We start from the raw sequence: 18,643 nt of genomic DNA, 5'->3' as shown, positions 1-18,643 counted from the left end.
AAAAGAGAGTAAGGGTTTGAGATGGGTGTTTCTCCCCAACTCAACTACTACCTACTACCTTGAGAACCAGCAACTGGTTTTAATGTGGTTGATCCATGTATAGTGATCAAGTTCTGATAGACAAGTACCTTGTGTTTTGCAATGATATAAAGAAGCTATGACAAAAGTAAAGGAGGAAGAAACCTGTCACCAGACAATGATCCAGACTGACCTTCTTGGTATATGTATCACTCCAGAAGACTGTTTCACTGTGCCAGTGGTAGGCCACCCCAACAGCGTATCCTTTGCCCTGGGACGGCACCAAAGTTCTGACAAAACGTCCGTGTATATCTGCCATCATCACCTCACCCCCGTTTGTGAAAATGAGCTGCGGCAATCCAGCTGGAAAACACAAATACCAGACCTTAGCAGTGAATTTATAGTTACCTCACATATCTGATATAATTGTAAGAAATGTGCATATTACATTTAGGTTTTTGTATCATTATGTGTCAGAGATCAGAGATTGCAGGTAGTGTCTCCTATGCCATGATGAACAGCCCACAGTTTGTAGTTACACGTTCGTATTGTATAAAGCTACTGATGTGACTCGCTGTACCTGACACATTGGCTTTGCACACGTGACCCTGCTCCAAGAAGTATCCATCAGCACAGCTACAGTGGTGTGTCCCAGGACGATCTTCACACAGCTGGTCACAGATCCCCCAGATCTGACAGTCATTATAGTCTGGGCAATAAAACAAGTAGCCATTTTATATGTTTTAGGCATTAGGGTGAGAATAAATACCAGTAATTTGCAACCAGAGTACCATGAAATTAAATCAGTAAAAATAAGCCATTCAAGGCTGACTTATGGTAAACGCTAAAATGAAAAAACCTGAAACCATTTGACCAGAGCTTTTCTCTTCTTATCAGTTCGAGCCTTAGAACAAATCGAATGTTTAAGAAGCTTTTCCAAAACTGTGTATGCTGTCAGTACCTGAGAATCCCCTACTATCACCGTCGCATCAAATGTAGATTATATGATATATGGCACTCACCCACACAGGAACGACTGTCATTGGCTACAATGAAACCATCAGGGCAGTAGCAAGCTCCTCCTTCTGGGGACGGGTGGCAGAGGAACTCACAGCTCAAGGTGGAGCACTGATTCAGGCCTGTGTGAAAAATTGAATAAACCAAAATCCAAGTCAAAGCTCGGTCAGGTCATTTAAGGTTTCTTAATCGTGATCATCATCATCATCTCGGCAGCCTCTCTGCCAGAACTTTATTATCAGAATCGTGACCAGCATTTACAGCAATCATCAACTGAAAAGTACCAGAGAAAAAAGGTCACGTTAAAACAGGTGTGTAGAGCCTGACCAATACATATATATTATACTGTACACAGCACATGTATATATATATATATATATATATATATATATATATGTGAGTGATATGATGGTTGTCAGGGTTACATTACAGTTATAGAAAGAGAAAAGGATGGGGTCATTGTTCATTAACTTTTCAGCAATACATTTCACAAACTAGTTGGCAGGTTACCGTGACGACACCACTTGATTCCGCCTGACCAGCAATGTCAGCTGATAAATTCGGCCAATATCTTCGGTCAGGCTCTTGCATGAGGGCAGCGATAAGGAAGGCGAAAGGTAGCTGACTTCCGAGAAATGTTTATGAGTATGATACGCTATGACGTGTAAAACCCTTGCGCCTACATTTATAGCCCTATGAAAGTGCTGCAAAGTGCATGGCATCCTACATTTGACCAGATCTCTCACTTATGCAACATTTCATCAGTTCACTTGTGTTCAGTTCAGTTTGTTTATTCAGATCAGGCTATTTCCACTGCAGGCATGAAGTGAAATTTAAACACACACATCAGCATTACTGCAGGTTTTTGTGAGGTCCAGTGTGGAACTTATACGTGTAGATTTCTTCAACCCATGTAAAAAAAAAAAAAAAGTACATTGGTGTGACTTACTGCAGGTTTTCTGTGCGGTGGAGTTGGTCTCATCTGTTCCTCCAGGACAGTCAGGTTTGTCGTCACACACTTTGCCCACTGGTATGCACACTGTCGAGCCCGGGCATCCCCACTCACCGGGGTAACAGTCTCGAGAGTTACTATCTAAAAAACCCAAGAAACACTTGTTATTTTATTATGAATTTAAAAAATAGCTACTTTTTGAATGATGCAAATAAATAAAGAAAAGAAAAAGAAAATGTTTTGTGTTTGAAGAACAAGTTTTCTCACCACATCCTTTTTCATCACTGTAGTCCCCACAGTCGTTGAACTTGTCACACACCCAGTGTTGAGGAATACAACGACCACTGGAACATGTGAACTCATTGCCGCTACAGCTCTGGTACGCTAATGAATAAAGAGACAGGACTCACATTTATTCAGGTTTTACCCATCTTCCTCTAAACTGCAAGTTGCACCTCTGTTAAAACTCTTGTGTGATCAAGCCCGTGTCATCCTTACCACAGCCTTGTTCATCACTGTTGTCCCCACAGTCATCCCAGTGGTCGCATACAAAGGAATGAGGAATACAGAAGCCATTTGCACACTGATACTGGTGGATGGGACAGTGCTGTGTGGCTGAAAATAAAACACAGTGACAGCATTTACAAAAGGTCAAACACTCTTACTTTACTATTGAGACCCCACTGGGAATCCAACAGCTTCTAACTAGCTAAACTGAAACAGCCTCTACCTGTGCAACAGCAGAACAAGCTTCAATTCCTGCATCATTAAAAATGTATGTATGTAAGAACCAGAGGCAGAAATGTTGAGGCTTTAGTGCCTTTACCTGCAATATTCCTGCCATCATAAAAACAATGAATAGCTTGGCTTACCTTAACCACAAATAAAAGAAATGAAACAAAACTTACAGAGTTAATAACACATTATTATCACTACATAATTAGAAGCCGTGTGCAATAAATAACAACAAAGACTGTAAATGTATGAAAGAATGCATATAACTTAAGCTCAATTAGCCTAATAGTAAATTAATTTATTATATTATGTTTTTGCTGTAATATTTACATTTAGAGGGAAAAGTAATGCAGCACGGATTATTTTTCTTCAGTTTATCCGACAGAAAATATTGTTTACAGTGTCTCCAAAACCACAAATGCCAGTGACAAACTGAGGAATCCTGTGCGTCTCATCTACTCACTGCAGTTGAACTCATCAGAGCCATCTCTGCAGTCCTGTAGCCCATTGCAGTGCTGAGAGTTCTTATAACAGGCCCCGTTAGCACATGTCTTCTCAGTGCAATGTGGATAGTCTGTAAAAAACAAAAAACAAAACACAAACTCACTTTAATGCCAGTAAAATTGTTCCACTTAAACAAACAACCTTCAAGTAAAAAATATCTGACATTCTGCATCAGTGTGATGATTTCTGGACTGTAAAGTACAGCATGTTCAGTTCCCAGTAGATGTAAAAGTCTTACCGCAGTTGTTCTCGTCTGAGTTGTCCACGCAGTCCTTCACGTGGTCACATCTGTAATCGCCGGGGATACACTGGCCCTCCTGGCACGTGAACTGGTCTGAGCTGCAGGTCCGTCCCCCTGAACCAATTAAGCAGGCGAATTAGATTTGTAATTGGGAATATACAATGACAAAAGGGTAGATTCTCAACTTCAGTGCAAGACGACTACTCTTTGTTGATAGTATAATTGCCATTGTTTTCTCCTAAATAATTAAAAGGAGATATGTCATTGAGTTTGAGACAGTTGTTTACTTTGTTCATTAGAATTAGATTCAGATTTTGGCATAAGGTTCACGAACATGTATTGTTTCATTTGAACTCAATGCAAGTTGAAAGGCTTAAGCATTATACTGAGATAATGTAGCCACCTAGTGGTTCTACTCTTCATTACTGCACATGAGCAGGCACCTTTGTGTTTTCTGTGATGATACCTCAGCTTCTGAATAACATGCTCATACACTCTCTCTGAACCCTGAGTTCATTTTCAGAACACGTTATATGAGTTTTTCAAAAATCTCAGCACAAGGTGTGTTAACAGTCAACACCATCTCGAAGAAGACAGCCACATAATTTCAGCTTTTCATCCTTAACAACAGCACTGAAACAATCAGTCTGCGTACCACAGGTTCTTTGTTCATCTGAGCCGTCGACGCAGTCCTCCTCCCCATCACAGACAAACCCCAGGGAAATGCATTCACCACTTGTCACACACTTAAATTCCTGTGAGGTGCAGGTTGGCGGTGCTGCCACAGAGAACAGAACAAGTGAAGAGTTTACATATAAATAACTCACACACTGGGGTCTTATAATGGCTTTGCTTGGTGCTATCTGTGTTTTCAGTCACTGGTTGTAATACTTACGACAGTTCAGCTCATCCGAGTCATCTGTGCAATCTTTAGTTCCGTCACACCTCCAGGCTATGTTTATGCATTGTCCACTGGTGCACTGAAACTCACCACTGCTACAGCTTCCTGCAGAAAAAACACGCAAAAACACAAGAAACATCTATCATCGTTCATCTTTTTATGGCTGTTATTTGGTCTGGTCATGTAAATGTCCTAGTAAGAAAGGTCATTTGCACATTTAACATGGTTTAAAGTACTTTCAGTGATCGTCACTTAAGTGAAAAGAAAGTGTATTTTACTGTTTCCTTGACAAATGAGTTACCACGTTTATGACAGCAAGAGCACCTAAAAACATGTGATTTGGCTTTTAAATGGTAGTTAATTCTTCACCATGAATGAACAGTCCATCTCATGACCTTGACCCATGCAGCCAATCATTTGTGTGTCATGATGATGATGATGTGTGAATCAGCGCACAGATGTGTACTTTGTATCGTATGTGCATCCATAACGTTCCAGTGAAATGCAGTCAAATCTTTGTGTGGACTGAAACCCTGCCAAAAAGTCAAAATTGGTCATTTATTTTACTGTAATTTTTTTGTAGCTACATAAAACTTTTTATTGGCTACCAAATAATGTTAAACAACATTGACATTACTTCAGGATTTCCTTCAAAATGTCAATACAGTTTAAAATAAACTTTATACTATTTTTTTTATATACTTCACTCATTGTACAGTATTTCAACAGCACATGTCAGTGTTTTTGTTTCAATGTAAAAATTAAGTCAAAAACAGCTGGAATTGTCAATAATTGAGGATTCACTTTTTTTGTGACACTTTTCTCACAGTATTTGTAAACTACTCATTTATTTTAAGTGTGAATCTCTGAAACATTTCTGTGCAGCTAAAAAAAATCAATGTGTTTGATCAAAGACTGAATCCATTTAAACACATTTTGGTCAAAATCCCACTGTGATGATGCACAAACGCCAAAATCTCACTAATTATCAATAATCATTCTCCAGAATGCTTCTTCTTCTTCCATTATATGCATGACCATTAGTGTAGACAGATCAGCTACTACAAAATGTATTGTTTGGAAATCAAGAGTATACACATACCTTGAGCAAGTTGAATTCCTTGAAACAGCAGTAGAAAAGACAGAAGATGAAGACCTCTAAAGGCCATGATTTAATTCTCAGCCTTCCTCTTCAGTTCTCTTGTATTCAGGTGTTAGTCTGACAAAGTGTGTACACTCATGCTAAATCTGCACTGAGACACTGTTAAGCCAAATGAGCTGGAGGGAGACTGTGCCTTTGGGATTGAGATGTATGACCCGGAGCAACCAGCAGACCAATAATGTGACACGGAGTAATACAGCTTTTTATGGCTTGCTCCTTTACATAAACTTCATCTAAGATTAACTTTTACCTGTTGGTATGTTGTCTACATCAGCAAGAAAAATTAAAGACTCATTTTTGTGTAATTGTGTGGAAGGAAGTCTGTAGTTGAAACCAGGGGTAATAAAGACTATATAGTGCCTTTTTTTTAATTTTTATGCATCCACAAATGATATCAGAATATTTTAGCACAAATGACTTACTGTATTTACTTAATAACCAAATAATAATAATAATAATAATGATAACTTCTGTGGCTGAGTTTTTCTTTTCAGGTCTAATTCTAGTTCAGTTCTTCACCTTCTATAAAGAACTTATAAAAGCAACTAGCACATGTAGAGTGTTATATGTTCTATACAACAAGTATATGGTATAATGGCTGTGTATGTGATGACTGATGTAATGATTTACAACCAATTACAATATCGAAATAAATATCCCTGCAATGAACTACAATTGATACTACCTTAGTAGTGGTAGTCCATAGCAGTACTTTAGTATTTTGTTGTACTGTACAGGTACTTATTTCATTGTGCATTGATTATATTTTTTCATATAAATATGGCATAGATATTTTTGGGTATCTTTATAATCACTTAATTTTATTCACACAAATGCAAAGGTTTCAATATGTCTACATACTTTTAAGCAGAACAATAAAAAGAATAGCATTACAAGAGGTGTGTGTAGCATTTCATCATTAAATCAGTGCCACATTACTGAGACTCTGTCATATTTATAGTCATCAGTTGAAGTGATGACTGGCAGCTTCTACTGGCTTCTTTATTGCATTTTATTGTGTGTGGCCTTGCAACACCAATATTGCTTAATTGGTTTATAGCACAGAGGAATATTGCTTTTCAGCAAAAACCAAGTGGTTGCTGTTCTTCCAGCACAAATAAAGCTAAAGCTTTATGAATATCTACCTGTAGCAAATGCTGGATGAGTGAAAGGCCTGTTGAAAAGTTTTATTTCTGTCACATTTATCCTCAGTGAAAGAAAACTGCAGAGAAGCTACAGTTACAGCTTAATACTATGTGGACCATCTGCTCTGACAAGGAGCACATCAGCGCTTCAAAACAAATCAGATGTTTTCTTATTGCACCACAGATGATCTGCTCCTTACAACCATGTTTCCAGTCACTGCAGCTTAAAATCATATTTTCCAGGTTGATACACCTGCTGTGCAGCTGGCAACTGGTTATCTGTTGTTGCACATTAATGACAAATTACATTTGTTACAATGTTTTTAAAACAGACACATACCATTTGTAGATTACAAATTATATTATATATCATAGATACTCTTGGAGAGTAAAGGAATGAAGTTTGGTCCTGAGCTCTCAACCTTTCTTCTAAACTGCTAAGTAAAGAGCTTTTAATGCTAACATTGGCTATGTAGCAAAAGCTTAACTTACAAATAGCTCCTTCAAAGGATAAATCCTACAAACCGTAATGCTGTGTATTGTGTCAACCCTGTCGTCCATCTCTTCCATACAGTAACTCTTTTCAAAGTGTTTCCGTCATTTTAACTTTGGCTCCCTCCAGTGGTAGTACCAAAAAAATGTCACAAAGATAGTTTAAATTATTGCATTTGCCTTAATGCATTACTATGTGTCTAAATCATATTTATCCAGTCTCAGGATTGACATGTTTTGATCATGACATGAACATAAACCTAATTGTAAGTCAAACATCTAATGCACAAAACTGAACATAACTCACCTACCTGCCTTCTCAGTTTTTGTTTTCTTCAGTGAAAGAATCCATGAAAAAGAATCAGAAGTGGAAAGTCCTTTATTTTAACATATGGCTCAGTGTATGTACACATTTTATGGTAATAAGAAATTAAATATCATATGATATATTGTGAGAAAAAGGAAAAGTAATACAATACATTACATGGTTAAATATTTCTAAATATTGCTATATTTTATATTGCTATCCATGCTGAATGTTAGCTTGGTATCAATCAGTCATGAAAGAGTTTAACCATAAACAAAATATACTCTCAGTTATACAAAACATAACATCAATTTCACTGTAGAAAACATTTTACACAAATTATACTCAAATATGCAGAGGAAACTAACAGGCCCTGATTTGGAGGAAGAATCAAGTTCTATTAGAACAAAACAAACTCATCTCATTCACAAAAATACGTGTTTAACATAGAGTTAGACTCACCACAAACCTCAAACATTTTACATGCAAAACAAATTCTTGTAAATTCATAGACGAGAGAAATGTTAGCATTAGCATCACACAAGCTCCCGTTCAAGGCCTTTTAACATTTATATTGTTTAGTAAGTGATATTTTAACTGATTGACAATAAAAATATTCAGGAATCTTTGAAAAGACCCAAAGTGTATCCCCCAAACATTAACAAAGATTAGTCATGGAAAGACAGGAATGATTTATAACAACTTATAATTGGTCAGAATAGACTTCAGACTATACAGGTTGATGGGGTGAGAGGACATAACTGCCCTACAGTACAATAATTAAGTACTCTACATTTCTTCAGCCATTGCATAGGTCTATACAACCATTGTGGATGTGGGGGAAAAAACAAGAATTACAAGGTGTTTCCAACAAAACTTCAACAAGTTTTTGATCTGGGTAATTCTCAAAGAGTGGTATCTTAAAGAGTAAATCTGTTCAAATGTCATGTTTTAAACACACTAATTGAACACAATACTATTAAAGTAGTAGGCCCTATTGGTTTTGTGGATGTTTGGGGAGTTAGGTGGTCCATGAGTTTTATTTTAACAGTTAAGTGGTTCTTGGTCTAAAAAAGTTTGAGAAACACTGCTGTAGAATAAACCTTTGTGGTTCCTTAGTAGTTCGAGCGTCTTCCATCGTCGTGCAAGTAGTAAGGGTTGGTCTGGCCCTGGTTCTGAGCATACGGGTTGACCTGAGGTCGATTCTGGGCATATGGGTTGCTCTGAGGTCGTGCCTGAGCGTAGAGGCTGCTCTGAGGTCGAGACTGAGTGTATGGGTTCATGCTATCCTGGTCTTCATGGAGTCGCTATTATGAAAAGAGAAAATTCTTTATAAGTGAATTGTAAAACAAGCATGTTTATGCCTGGTTTTCCTCTTTTTTGACCCTGCTGAATGTTTTCATTATCTTTGACTCTCTCTTTTCAATGAACTATAGCTCTTTAAGGAAATTGCTTTTAACTGTTATACTTCTTCAGTTTACCCCTACTGCCTTCCCACATTGCTCCTCTTTGTAAATCAAAAACACAGAGGCATGCTCACCGAGTTCCTGCCTACAGGGGTCAGGTTTTGCCGGCTGCTGCTTCGAGACATCTCCAGGTTGGTCCTGCTGTCCCAGCTGCTGGTGGTTGTGGCCCGTGGGATTCTAGGCACCGCAGCACTGCCAGTGCCCAACCCATTAAGTGAGGGTGCCTGGCTGTTGGGCAAGCTGCTGTTAACCAATGGTGCTTTGACAGGAGAGTGAGTGACATAATTCCCCATGTCTGCATTCTTGTTCTTCTTAGAGCGCTTCTTTGGGGGTCTAACAAGACAAAAGAAAAGTATATATTAATGTTTATTGTTGTTGCTACAACATTAGTGTATTATAGTCCATATTTAGAATTTGGATTTTCTTCAAGTCAAATTATTCACAAAATGTTTTTTTGCATCTAAAATAAAGTTAAAGATTTACAGTGAAACACCAGACTACGCTGTCACAATAAAAAAGCTTCATAGTTAATGTACCTGCTTAAATAAAGGTTAATGTGTAACGTGAGTGAGAGAGGAACATGGCACAGACACGGTAGAGTCAGTAATGAATGATTGAGGGTTGGTGACGGAACAGATAAGAATCTCACTTGAGTGCCAGCACAGGCAGAAGAATGAGTGCGATGAGCAGCAGTCCCCCGAGCACAGAGGCAACGATTACCAGCGCCAGCTGCCATGCTAACAAAACACAACACAATGACAAGGACGTTAATAACAATGCCACATTAAAATAACATCTTTCCTATCACATTTTCTCTTAAAAAAGAACCTACTAACTGAAGGCGTGTCATGTTTTAATCCTGGCTTAACTATATAAAACATTTTGCAATTTTGTTTTGAAAAGTGGTGTATAAATAAAGTATTATTATTATTATTATTGTTGTTGTTTTTGTTGTTGTTGTTAATTGATAGCTCATAATTATTATGTGTGTTGTCGACAATTTTGGATCTTTTTTTTTTTTAATAATGGCATCTTATGTTTATGTTTATGTTTATGTTTTTCAACGGTTGTCATTATGTAATTTTTTGTTGTTGTTGTTTTTTGCCTTCACTAACAAACACATACTGTATACTTACATTCAGTGCAGTTGAAACCGGAATAACCAAATGGACAACTGAAAGAAAAGAAGAATTGTTCATTTCCTATTTTCATTTCGACTGCAGGGGCATTTAAGCACTTACTTTTACATTTAAGCACTTACTTGACACATGTGAGAGAATCCAGTGTTCTTTTCCCACTGGGACAAGCTGCAAAAATAAAAATAAAACATTGAAGTAGTTTGTAGTTTTGTTAAAGTAAGGTTCATCAGATAACACACACACACACACACACACACACACACACACACACACACTTTATCTCTCTCTTGCTCACTAAATGCCCTTACCAATGCATATTCTGCTACTGAAGTCCGTCTTAATGTAGTTGGTGTTACAGGCACAGTTATACGATCCATTTGCTGATGAGCAGTTTGCAGTAGTCTTGTCACAGGGACTCTGACTGCACAGGTCTGTGGCTTTAAAGGAAGGAAATACAAAAAGATAGCATAAGTAAATGTAACTCAAGTATTACAGTAGCACAATAAATTCACCAAACTAAAAAACAATATGATATGAAATGCAGATTGAAATGTGCTGTATGCTGATATAATATTATCAGTGAGACATTAGTCAATAAGTCAATGGCTGAGTGATACCCTGTACACAAAAGTGTGCAGCCTAATGATTTATCATACAATATGTTAAATAATAATAGGCTTCTATCATTATCCAAATCGAAATGCTTATTCCATACTGTGTATTATTCAATAGCCAAACAAATAATTGTATATATGGGGAAATTGGTATATACCCTAAAATTTCATGAAATTTATTTTGTATTTCCTAAACATACTATACTTGGTGAAAACTCTAGTTGTCTGCAATTGATGCTAAACAATTGCAAAGTAGTTGCAGAACAGAAAAAAAAATACAGTATGTACAGTACATACACATCATTGTGTAACTATTGGTTAGTGAAGCAAGCATACTGAACAGCACCATCCAGGAGAAACACAGAGAACATTTTGATTTCACAATAAATGAACTGATCACTCAGCCAAAAACCTCTAAAGAGAGTGTACTTCTTAAAGCATACACAGATAGCTCTATATTTCACAGCTGCAACTGTGAAATCTGCAAAAAATATAAATAAATAAAATAATACAATTAATTGTTTAATGGGACAAAATACAAGTAGATATTTGTGTTTGTTGTTCTACCTGCAAACAGATTTGTCTTGTTTGATTATTATTATGTAAATCTCAATACCAAATTAGATACAGAATGGACATATATAGATTTGGGTAATAAACGTACCATTGAAAGTAGCTCCTTTCAGTAGACAGTCTTCACAGTTAGCGGCTTGAGTAAGCCTGTCTCCAACCACCTGTGTTGTGATTTCAGAGTTTGCGTTGAAGATGATCTCTACAGTTGCAATGACCACGCTGTCTGATCTTGGCCCAGCATTGCTCTTTTGAATTGGCCTATATGGACAAAAATCACACTTACTGATAATTATATTCTGCAATCATTAAGTGCAATATCCTGTAATTGTACTTTAGAAGTGTACTTTAGAAGTGTGGTCCTAGATAGACAGACAAAGGGATAATAAACACCACTGTTGTTCTGAGACTTACTTGAGTTCTAGCACTGTAGAATTAGAGTAACCACTTTCATTGTAAATATCGTTCAGCTGTATTGTGGGAAAAAAAAAAAAAAAAAATTGTTTAGGTAATTGTCTCACTGGGAATGAACAGCCTTTTTACATCATTTTCATTTCTGAGATGATTCTGCTTTGATAGCCACAGTCAGCTGTTGGTTTGAAATTGACTTGAAAATAAATGAAATATGTGGAAATCATGGACAAATATATGTAGACTATTACTCCAAGCTAAGTTCATAAGGGGTATTGAAAAACATGCAAGCAACGAGAATGCCTTGTATCCCAAGCCTAGCTTTTATAAAAATGTCAACAAAACCAGATAAAAGAGAGGGGCTAACAGACTACTTACCGTTTCAACAATGATTTGTGTAGTTTTTTTAAATTCTATTGATGTCTTATTTTCCATTTTGTCATCATAGGTTAAACCAGGTAGGGTTAGTTGTCCAGGGAAAACTTTGGCTGAAATAGCAAAACATCATCTTAAGAAAGAATTACATACTTTCCTGTGTAAACTATTCATCAAAAAGAACAATTCCACAATTTGGGAAATATGCCTATTTGCTTTCTTGCCAAGAGTTAGATGAAAACATTGATCCCTTTCTCAAATCTTTCTATTAAATACGAAGCTACAGCCAGCAAACAGTTAGCTTAGCATTAAGAATGGAAACCAGGGGCAAACCACGCTGTAATGACAAGACTTAAGGAAGTCACTGCCAAAAACAACCCCCAGTCCAAGATGTCCTGGACATAACACCCAAAAATAACATAATGTATTGTTACTACTATTGTTCTTTATATAACAAATTAGTTAACTTAGGAGTACTAATGCAGATTGTTTTCACTGGACAGAACCACTTGAGCAATTTATTTGTCTTTATGCTAAGCTAAGCTAACCATCCTGGCTTCAGGTTTATATTTACCAGACACATAGCTGTATTGACCCTGTCAACTCTCAGTGGAACTGAAATTTAACATATTTTGTGAGATGATTAATGAAATGCTGTTCTTCTACATGTGATTATAATTTTAAATGACCATATACTACTTCAGATATACAGATAGGCTAAACCTTGCTATTATGATAAGTTTTCATTCAGTCACTTTCTCGTGAATTTACAGTGTCATAATGGTGGTACCCATCCAAATACTTACCATTCTCACAACTTTTTGTGTCATAATTGTAGTTATCACCAGGCAAGCACAAGCATACAAAGGATTTGCCGGCACGAGCCTCACAGGTGCTCCCTTGGCCACATGGGTTTAGATCACAAGGAGCTGTAAAGTTCATGGAAAACACACACACACACATATATATACGCCAGTATAAGCATTTGCAGCAGTAGGTGATCACCTAAAACCATTGAACTCTAGGATACAGAGGAAAATACAAATGGAAACTGGTGGAATTACCTGGCCTTGTAGGAACTGGTGTTGTTGTTGTCGTAGGGGCCGCTGTTGCGGTTGAGCCGGCCGGAGCTGTTGTCGTAGGGGCCGCCGTTGCGGTTGAGCCGGCCGGAGCTGTTGTCGTAGGTGCCGCCGTTGGGGTTGAGCCGGCCGGAGCTGTTGTCGTAGGTGCCGCCGTTGGGGTTGTGCCGGCCGGAGCTGTTGTCGTAGGGGCCGCCGTTGTGGGTGTGCCGGCCGGAGCTGTTGTCGTAGGGGCCGCCGTTGTGGGTGTGCCGGCCGGAGCTGTTGTCGTAGGGGCCGCCGTTGTGGGTGTGCCGGCCGGAGCTGTTGTCGTAGGTGCCGCCGTTGTGGGTGTGCCGGCCGGAGCTGTTGTCGTAGGTGCCGCCGTTGTGGGTGTGCCGGCCGGAGCTGTTGTCGTAGGTGCCGCCGTTGTGGGTGTGCCGGCCGGAGCTGTTGTCGTAGGTGCCGCCGTTGTGGGTGTGCCGGCCGGAGCTGTTGTCGTAGGGGCCGCCGTTGTGGGTGTGCCGGCCGGAGCTGTTGTCGTAGGGGCCGCCGTTGTGGGTGTGCCGGCCGGAGCTGTTGTCGTAGGGGCCGCCGTTGTGGGTGTGCCGGCCGGAGCTGTTGTCGTAGGTGCCGCCGTTGTGGGTGTGCCGGCCGGAGCTGTTGTCGTAGGTGCCGCCGTTGTGGGTGTGCCGGCCGGAGCTGTTGTCGTAGGTGCCGCCGTTGTGGGTGTGCCGGCCGGAGCTGTTGTCGTAGGGGCCGCCGTTGTGGGTGTGCCGGCCGGAGCTGTTGTCGTAGCGGCCGCCGTTGTGGGTGTGCCGGCCGGAGCTGTTGTCGTAGGGGCCGCCGTTGTGGGTGTGCCGGCCGGAGCTGTTGTCGTAGGGGCCGCCGTTGTGGGTGTGCCGGCCGGAGCTGTTGTCGTAGGTGCCGCCGTTGTGGGTGTGCCGGCCGGAGCTGTTGTCGTAGGGGCCGCCGTTGTGGGTGTGCCGGCCGGAGCTGTTGTCGTAGGTGCCGCCGTTGTGGGTGTGCCGGCCGGAGCTGTTGTCGTAGGTGCCGCCGTTGTGGGTGTGCCGGCCGGAGCTGTTGTCGTAGGTGCCGCCGTTGTGGGTGTGCCGGCCGGAGCTGTTGTCGTAGGGGCCGCCGTTGTGGGTGTGCCGGCCGGAGCTGTTGTCGTAGGGGCCGCCGTTGTGGGTGTGCCGGCCGGAGCTGTTGTCGTAGGGGCCGCCGTTGTGGGTGTACTAGCCGAACTTGTTGTTGTAGGTGTTGTCATTGTGGTTGTACTAGCCGAAGTTGTTGTTGTAGGTGTTGGAGGTTTCGTTGTTGTGTCTGCACCATCTGAAGGTTCCAGCACTGTGGATGAAACAGGCATAATCAAATTAGACAACAAGAAAATCAACTCTACTAAAACATCTATCTTATCTATTTAACAGGCCCCCAGATCTGGCAAGATTAACCATGAGATACAGGAGGAAAAGATAAGGACGTATTGCTCTTAAAATATGAGGGTGACTTTTTCAAATGCAACTTGCTTGATAATGTAGCCTTATCTCCATCAAATTATTAACAAAAGTCAATATCAGTCATGTCATGATCAAATGATATGCCGTGATATACAGCTTTATGATACAACAGCATGATTTATGGGTTTTACGGGCAGAGATTCTCCTTTACCTGAAGATAAAACGTACTAATGAGAGCAATGAGAGTGGCAGCACCATATTTTATACCGAGAACCTGAAATCCAGGTCTTCACTGTGTAAAAGGAATTGGGGTTATCACAAGTTTTCTTTTGTCACAACCTGAAACAGAAGAATAACCAATCCACTCTTTTTTTCAGTGGTTGTTATTAAAGTTGCCATCATAATAATTAGGTTATTAGATTAGATTAACTGTTTGCAGTCTATAAACAATATCCAAGACACATTTGTACTGCGGTATGAACAGAAGAAATCAAGGCTCTCAGGAAAGTCTCAGTCTCAAATTCAGAAGATGTTTATTAGTAAGTGTCAAAACAAAGATGAATCACATTCAAACTGAGAATAAGGGATTTTTTGATTAATATATAAAATGTATATGGAAGAGCTAAATGAACGCAAGTCAACACAAAGGCATAATGTGAAATTCAATTCACATTGTTATATGTATTTCCTTTTTATATATACAGATTTGACCAAGATACAACACCGACACCACGTAAGGTTTTTCACTGTAATTATGTTACTTCATATGAACCCCAAAAACTAAAAAAAGCAGGTCTACATATGCCCTTTAAAGCTCACTTGAAGCTCATTTAGGTTTTAAACATTTTAAGCAATAACCAGACTAGAGGATCTGGTGTCAATCTGGATACTTCCTTGACTGGAATAGCTTTCTAAAGGAAGGTAGGGTAACAACAGGGTCATAAAGTAAGGTCAGATTGTCTGCATCAACACACTAGTCAAATATTTACATTTGCTTGCATTAGCACCAAACCAATTCAGACAAAAAGAAAAAAAAAAGGCTTTAAAGCTGTGGTTGAAGCAATTATGCAAATTGTGCTTTTATTCTACCTGTTGATTCATACATAAATGTATATTTGGATTTTGAATTTGGAAAGAATAAGGTAACAAAAAAAAAAAGAAAAGAAAAGAAAGAAGCTGAAAACAAGTTTGAGAGACTGGATACACTAGTCATTAAAGGAACTATTTTGTTTCAACAGGCAAAAAAATTATGACAACAATGGCTAGGTTTCATCTTTTGAGAAACAAATAAATTGAGAACTAATTCCAATTACTTTGATTGTGTGAGAGAAGATTGCAGCAAGGAGACATTTATCCAAGCAGTCTGTCTTAATTCGTAGATTAGCATATCCAACTATCAAGGGTATCACTGGCTCAGCATTGAGTGAGCCATGTGATAAAATCACCTTTATAGTAACTATATTATTAAAAACTTTCTAAAACATTAGCTATGTGTGGATTTCTTATTATACTGCCTCAAATACCTGATAATTGAACGTAGGATCATCTAAGCTACCCCATCTATCAGTCTAACAATTTACAAAGTTTTTTTAAATGTTTAAAGTTGATATATACATAGAAACACACACACACACACACACACACACATAAAACTTACCAAGACAGGCTACAACAAGCCAAAGGAAAGACAGGAGTTTGAATTTCCCAGCCATTGGAAAAGAACTTGAGGATAAAACTTCACTACAAGAAAGGAAAAAAAGCCAGTGAGAGTTATGAGTGGAAGAGGCTTTAGTGCCCTAAAACCTTAACTGATGAGGGCTCAGGTGTCTGGCAGTTTTAATCATTAGCCACTCCTCCGGGGGGCAGGACTGTCTGCTAAAGTACACAGAAAAGAAGACTCAGCGACCCACTTTCCACGTCTCCACGCCATATATCTATTTATCAATCATCAGTGACGTATATCTGTCTCTGTCACTTTGGGTTTTTTTTTTAATGGCCGGGAAGTGTTTCACAGAAATGAAAGCTATAGAAAGTCAAGGCAAAGACAGAGATGACTATAGGCTCCAGAAACAAAGACTTTGGGCAAATTTCATCTACACAAAATCCAAAAAAAAAAAAGAAGAGTTGGCCATGGTGCTTGTTTGACAGAAGATCTCTTGGGAGCACAGTGTGAAATAGTCTCAGCAACTACTTAACTGAATCTTTAGGAGCGCTCTTAAGATTACACAGGGGGCATGTGACAATGCTAAAATCATTTTTTGTCAGCCAACCTCAAACTCAACATGGCTGCAGTGGCCGCTCAAGACAGGTTTTGGATTGATTTTGAACAGAAATAAGTTTTTCAGTGTTGTGTGTTGAAATGTTGTGCTACATGAAAAGTGTTGCATTTACTGCAATTGATTTATTTTAAGGTAAACAAGCTTAGCTAAAGGCTGCAACTCATGATTATTTTCACGATCAATTAATGTGATCATTTTTGGGATTCATAGATTAATAATTTGACCTTTAAATGCAGAAAAATATTGACAACTTCCTGTCCAAATTTGGCTTAAGGGAACATCTTCAAATTGTTTTCTCTGACTAACAGTATGAAGCCCTAACATATAACATAAGACAAAGAAGAGATACAAATCTGCAGCTGCAACCATTAAATACTAAATATTTGGCATTTTTGCTATTAAAAAAAGTATTAAAATGGTAAATCGATCATCAAAATAGTTGCAGATTAATATTCTGATTGACTCATCAATTAATTGTTTCAGCTTTACAAACAAGGGTCAGAAAACAATCTTAAAGCTTCCTAAATGGTACAGTAGGTCATCTGAAGGCCCGCAATCAAAAACCTGCAATTGAAATATAATCGAGAAATGACACATTTTTTTTCAAATGAGTTTATAATACTCATTTGAAACCTGCACACATTCAGTGTTTTCCTTTATGCCAGGTCATTTTACATAGCTCTCAGCACTAAAATCCTTCATTATGTTAAGAGTTCTGCTTTACTTGAAATATCACGACTCCCAAACTAAACTGAAAGTTACTTATGGACTGCATTGGGAGTTTTAAAATGGTTTATGTGTACTTTCTTAACCCTAATATTAAAATTAGTAACACCATCACTAACGTCGGGTATATTTTACCCGGTATAATATTCCGGATAAAATATAGTTTTCATCAATTTATGTAAAAGTACAACACTGTATGCCAAATTGTAGTACTCTTCTTTAATTTCAGCCTGAAGCTACGCAAGGACCCATGCAAGTCAGACAGCAGCAACACAATGAAAATCACATGACAAGAATCGTGTGGGTGAAAATCACCCGACGTTAGTGTTCTAGGGTTAATGTAGAGAATTACCACTTTTTACTCTTTGAGTATAAAGCTGGTAAAATGGTTCTTGAAACCCAACTGTCTGAAATCAAAGTTCAGGAAAAACACAAGAAGGCATTGGTGTATGCCAGTAAGGAGTCACTGATAAGAGCAAATACGTTTGTAGCACATGTTCTGGATTTGCGGTGTGCCTGGAGCAAACGCCAACTGAAGTCAGAACTGTGACTTCTTTCTACCCTCTGTCAGAGCTGGAAAGATACCACTTTGTTAAATTAGGACGGAGCTTTACAGCAGAGGAAAGAGTTTCCTGATAGAATTTATTATCAGTGAGCTATATAAAGCGCAGCACATCACCCTGGCACAGAGTGATGTCATATATCCATTTTTTTCCTTGAACTTATCTACAAAGCTTGGAACATAGAAAATGGAATTGGGAGTTTTCTACCAAAAAAATGAAAAACAAAAATAATATTACAGTATAATAACAATGTGCTTTACTTGCTTTTCATGCAGCATTGCAGTTTGTCATTAATAACAATGTTCACTTTCCAGTTTCCTGTGCATATCTCTGCCTTGGTCTTTATAAGTTACTGATAGAGACAGTAATGAAAAAGAGGAACAAAGGCTGCATTCCTTGCCAGTGTTTTTATGAATTTATTGCAGTTCCACCGATTATCATTTAACCCTGAGACAAGCTATACAAACACGATTTCTCCACAGGCCCACTTAAAACATGACTGTGTCCA

At 38.9% G+C, this 18,643-nt stretch overlaps 2 protein-coding genes across 3 annotated transcripts in view; both read right to left on the bottom strand.

The window, feature by feature from the left end:
- The window catches only part of lrp2b (low density lipoprotein receptor-related protein 2b), a 39,395-nt gene extending 33,547 nt beyond the window's left edge, over positions 1 to 5,848 (bottom strand). The window contains exons 1-11 of one of the 2 annotated variants that reach the window (XM_071463138.1): positions 5,471 to 5,848; positions 4,363 to 4,473; positions 4,123 to 4,245; positions 3,465 to 3,581; positions 3,186 to 3,296; positions 2,486 to 2,602; positions 2,255 to 2,371; positions 1,985 to 2,128; positions 1,041 to 1,157; positions 599 to 727; positions 212 to 381 (exon numbers count right to left, since the gene is read on the bottom strand). In XM_071463138.1, coding sequence (XP_071319239.1) covers positions 212 to 381; positions 599 to 727; positions 1,041 to 1,157; positions 1,985 to 2,128; positions 2,255 to 2,371; positions 2,486 to 2,602; positions 3,186 to 3,296; positions 3,465 to 3,581; positions 4,123 to 4,245; positions 4,363 to 4,473; positions 5,471 to 5,537 — 1,323 coding nt within the window. In that variant the 5' untranslated portion in view covers positions 5,538 to 5,848. The remainder of the gene's footprint in view (positions 1 to 211; positions 382 to 598; positions 728 to 1,040; positions 1,158 to 1,984; positions 2,129 to 2,254; positions 2,372 to 2,485; positions 2,603 to 3,185; positions 3,297 to 3,464; positions 3,582 to 4,122; positions 4,246 to 4,362; positions 4,474 to 5,470) is intronic. The other variant, XM_071463137.1, reaches the window with a different exon arrangement.
- Positions 5,849 to 7,528: 1,680 nt separating this feature from the next.
- LOC139608994 (uncharacterized protein DKFZp434B061-like) lies at positions 7,529 to 16,390 on the bottom strand. The gene is made up of 12 exons (XM_071463177.1): positions 16,225 to 16,390; positions 13,114 to 14,457; positions 12,856 to 12,978; positions 12,053 to 12,162; positions 11,678 to 11,733; positions 11,358 to 11,524; positions 10,388 to 10,516; positions 10,202 to 10,247; positions 10,077 to 10,114; positions 9,590 to 9,677; positions 9,015 to 9,273; positions 7,529 to 8,781 (listed from the first exon to the last, which is right to left on the bottom strand). Exons 1-12 carry the CDS (start codon positions 16,277 to 16,279, stop codon positions 8,590 to 8,592), a joined length of 2,607 nt encoding a protein of 868 aa, XP_071319278.1. The 5' UTR covers positions 16,280 to 16,390; the 3' UTR covers positions 7,529 to 8,589.
- Positions 16,391 to 18,643: the final 2,253 nt, after the last annotated feature.

This window comes from Trachinotus anak, unplaced genomic scaffold (genome assembly GCF_046630095.1).
Source record: "Trachinotus anak isolate AG129_WGS33_773 ecotype Australia unplaced genomic scaffold, CSIRO_AGI_Tana_v1 ptg000025l, whole genome shotgun sequence".
NCBI classification, from domain to species: Eukaryota; Metazoa; Chordata; class Actinopteri; order Carangiformes; family Carangidae; genus Trachinotus; species Trachinotus anak.
This window is presented reverse-complemented; position numbering and strand designations above follow the sequence as displayed.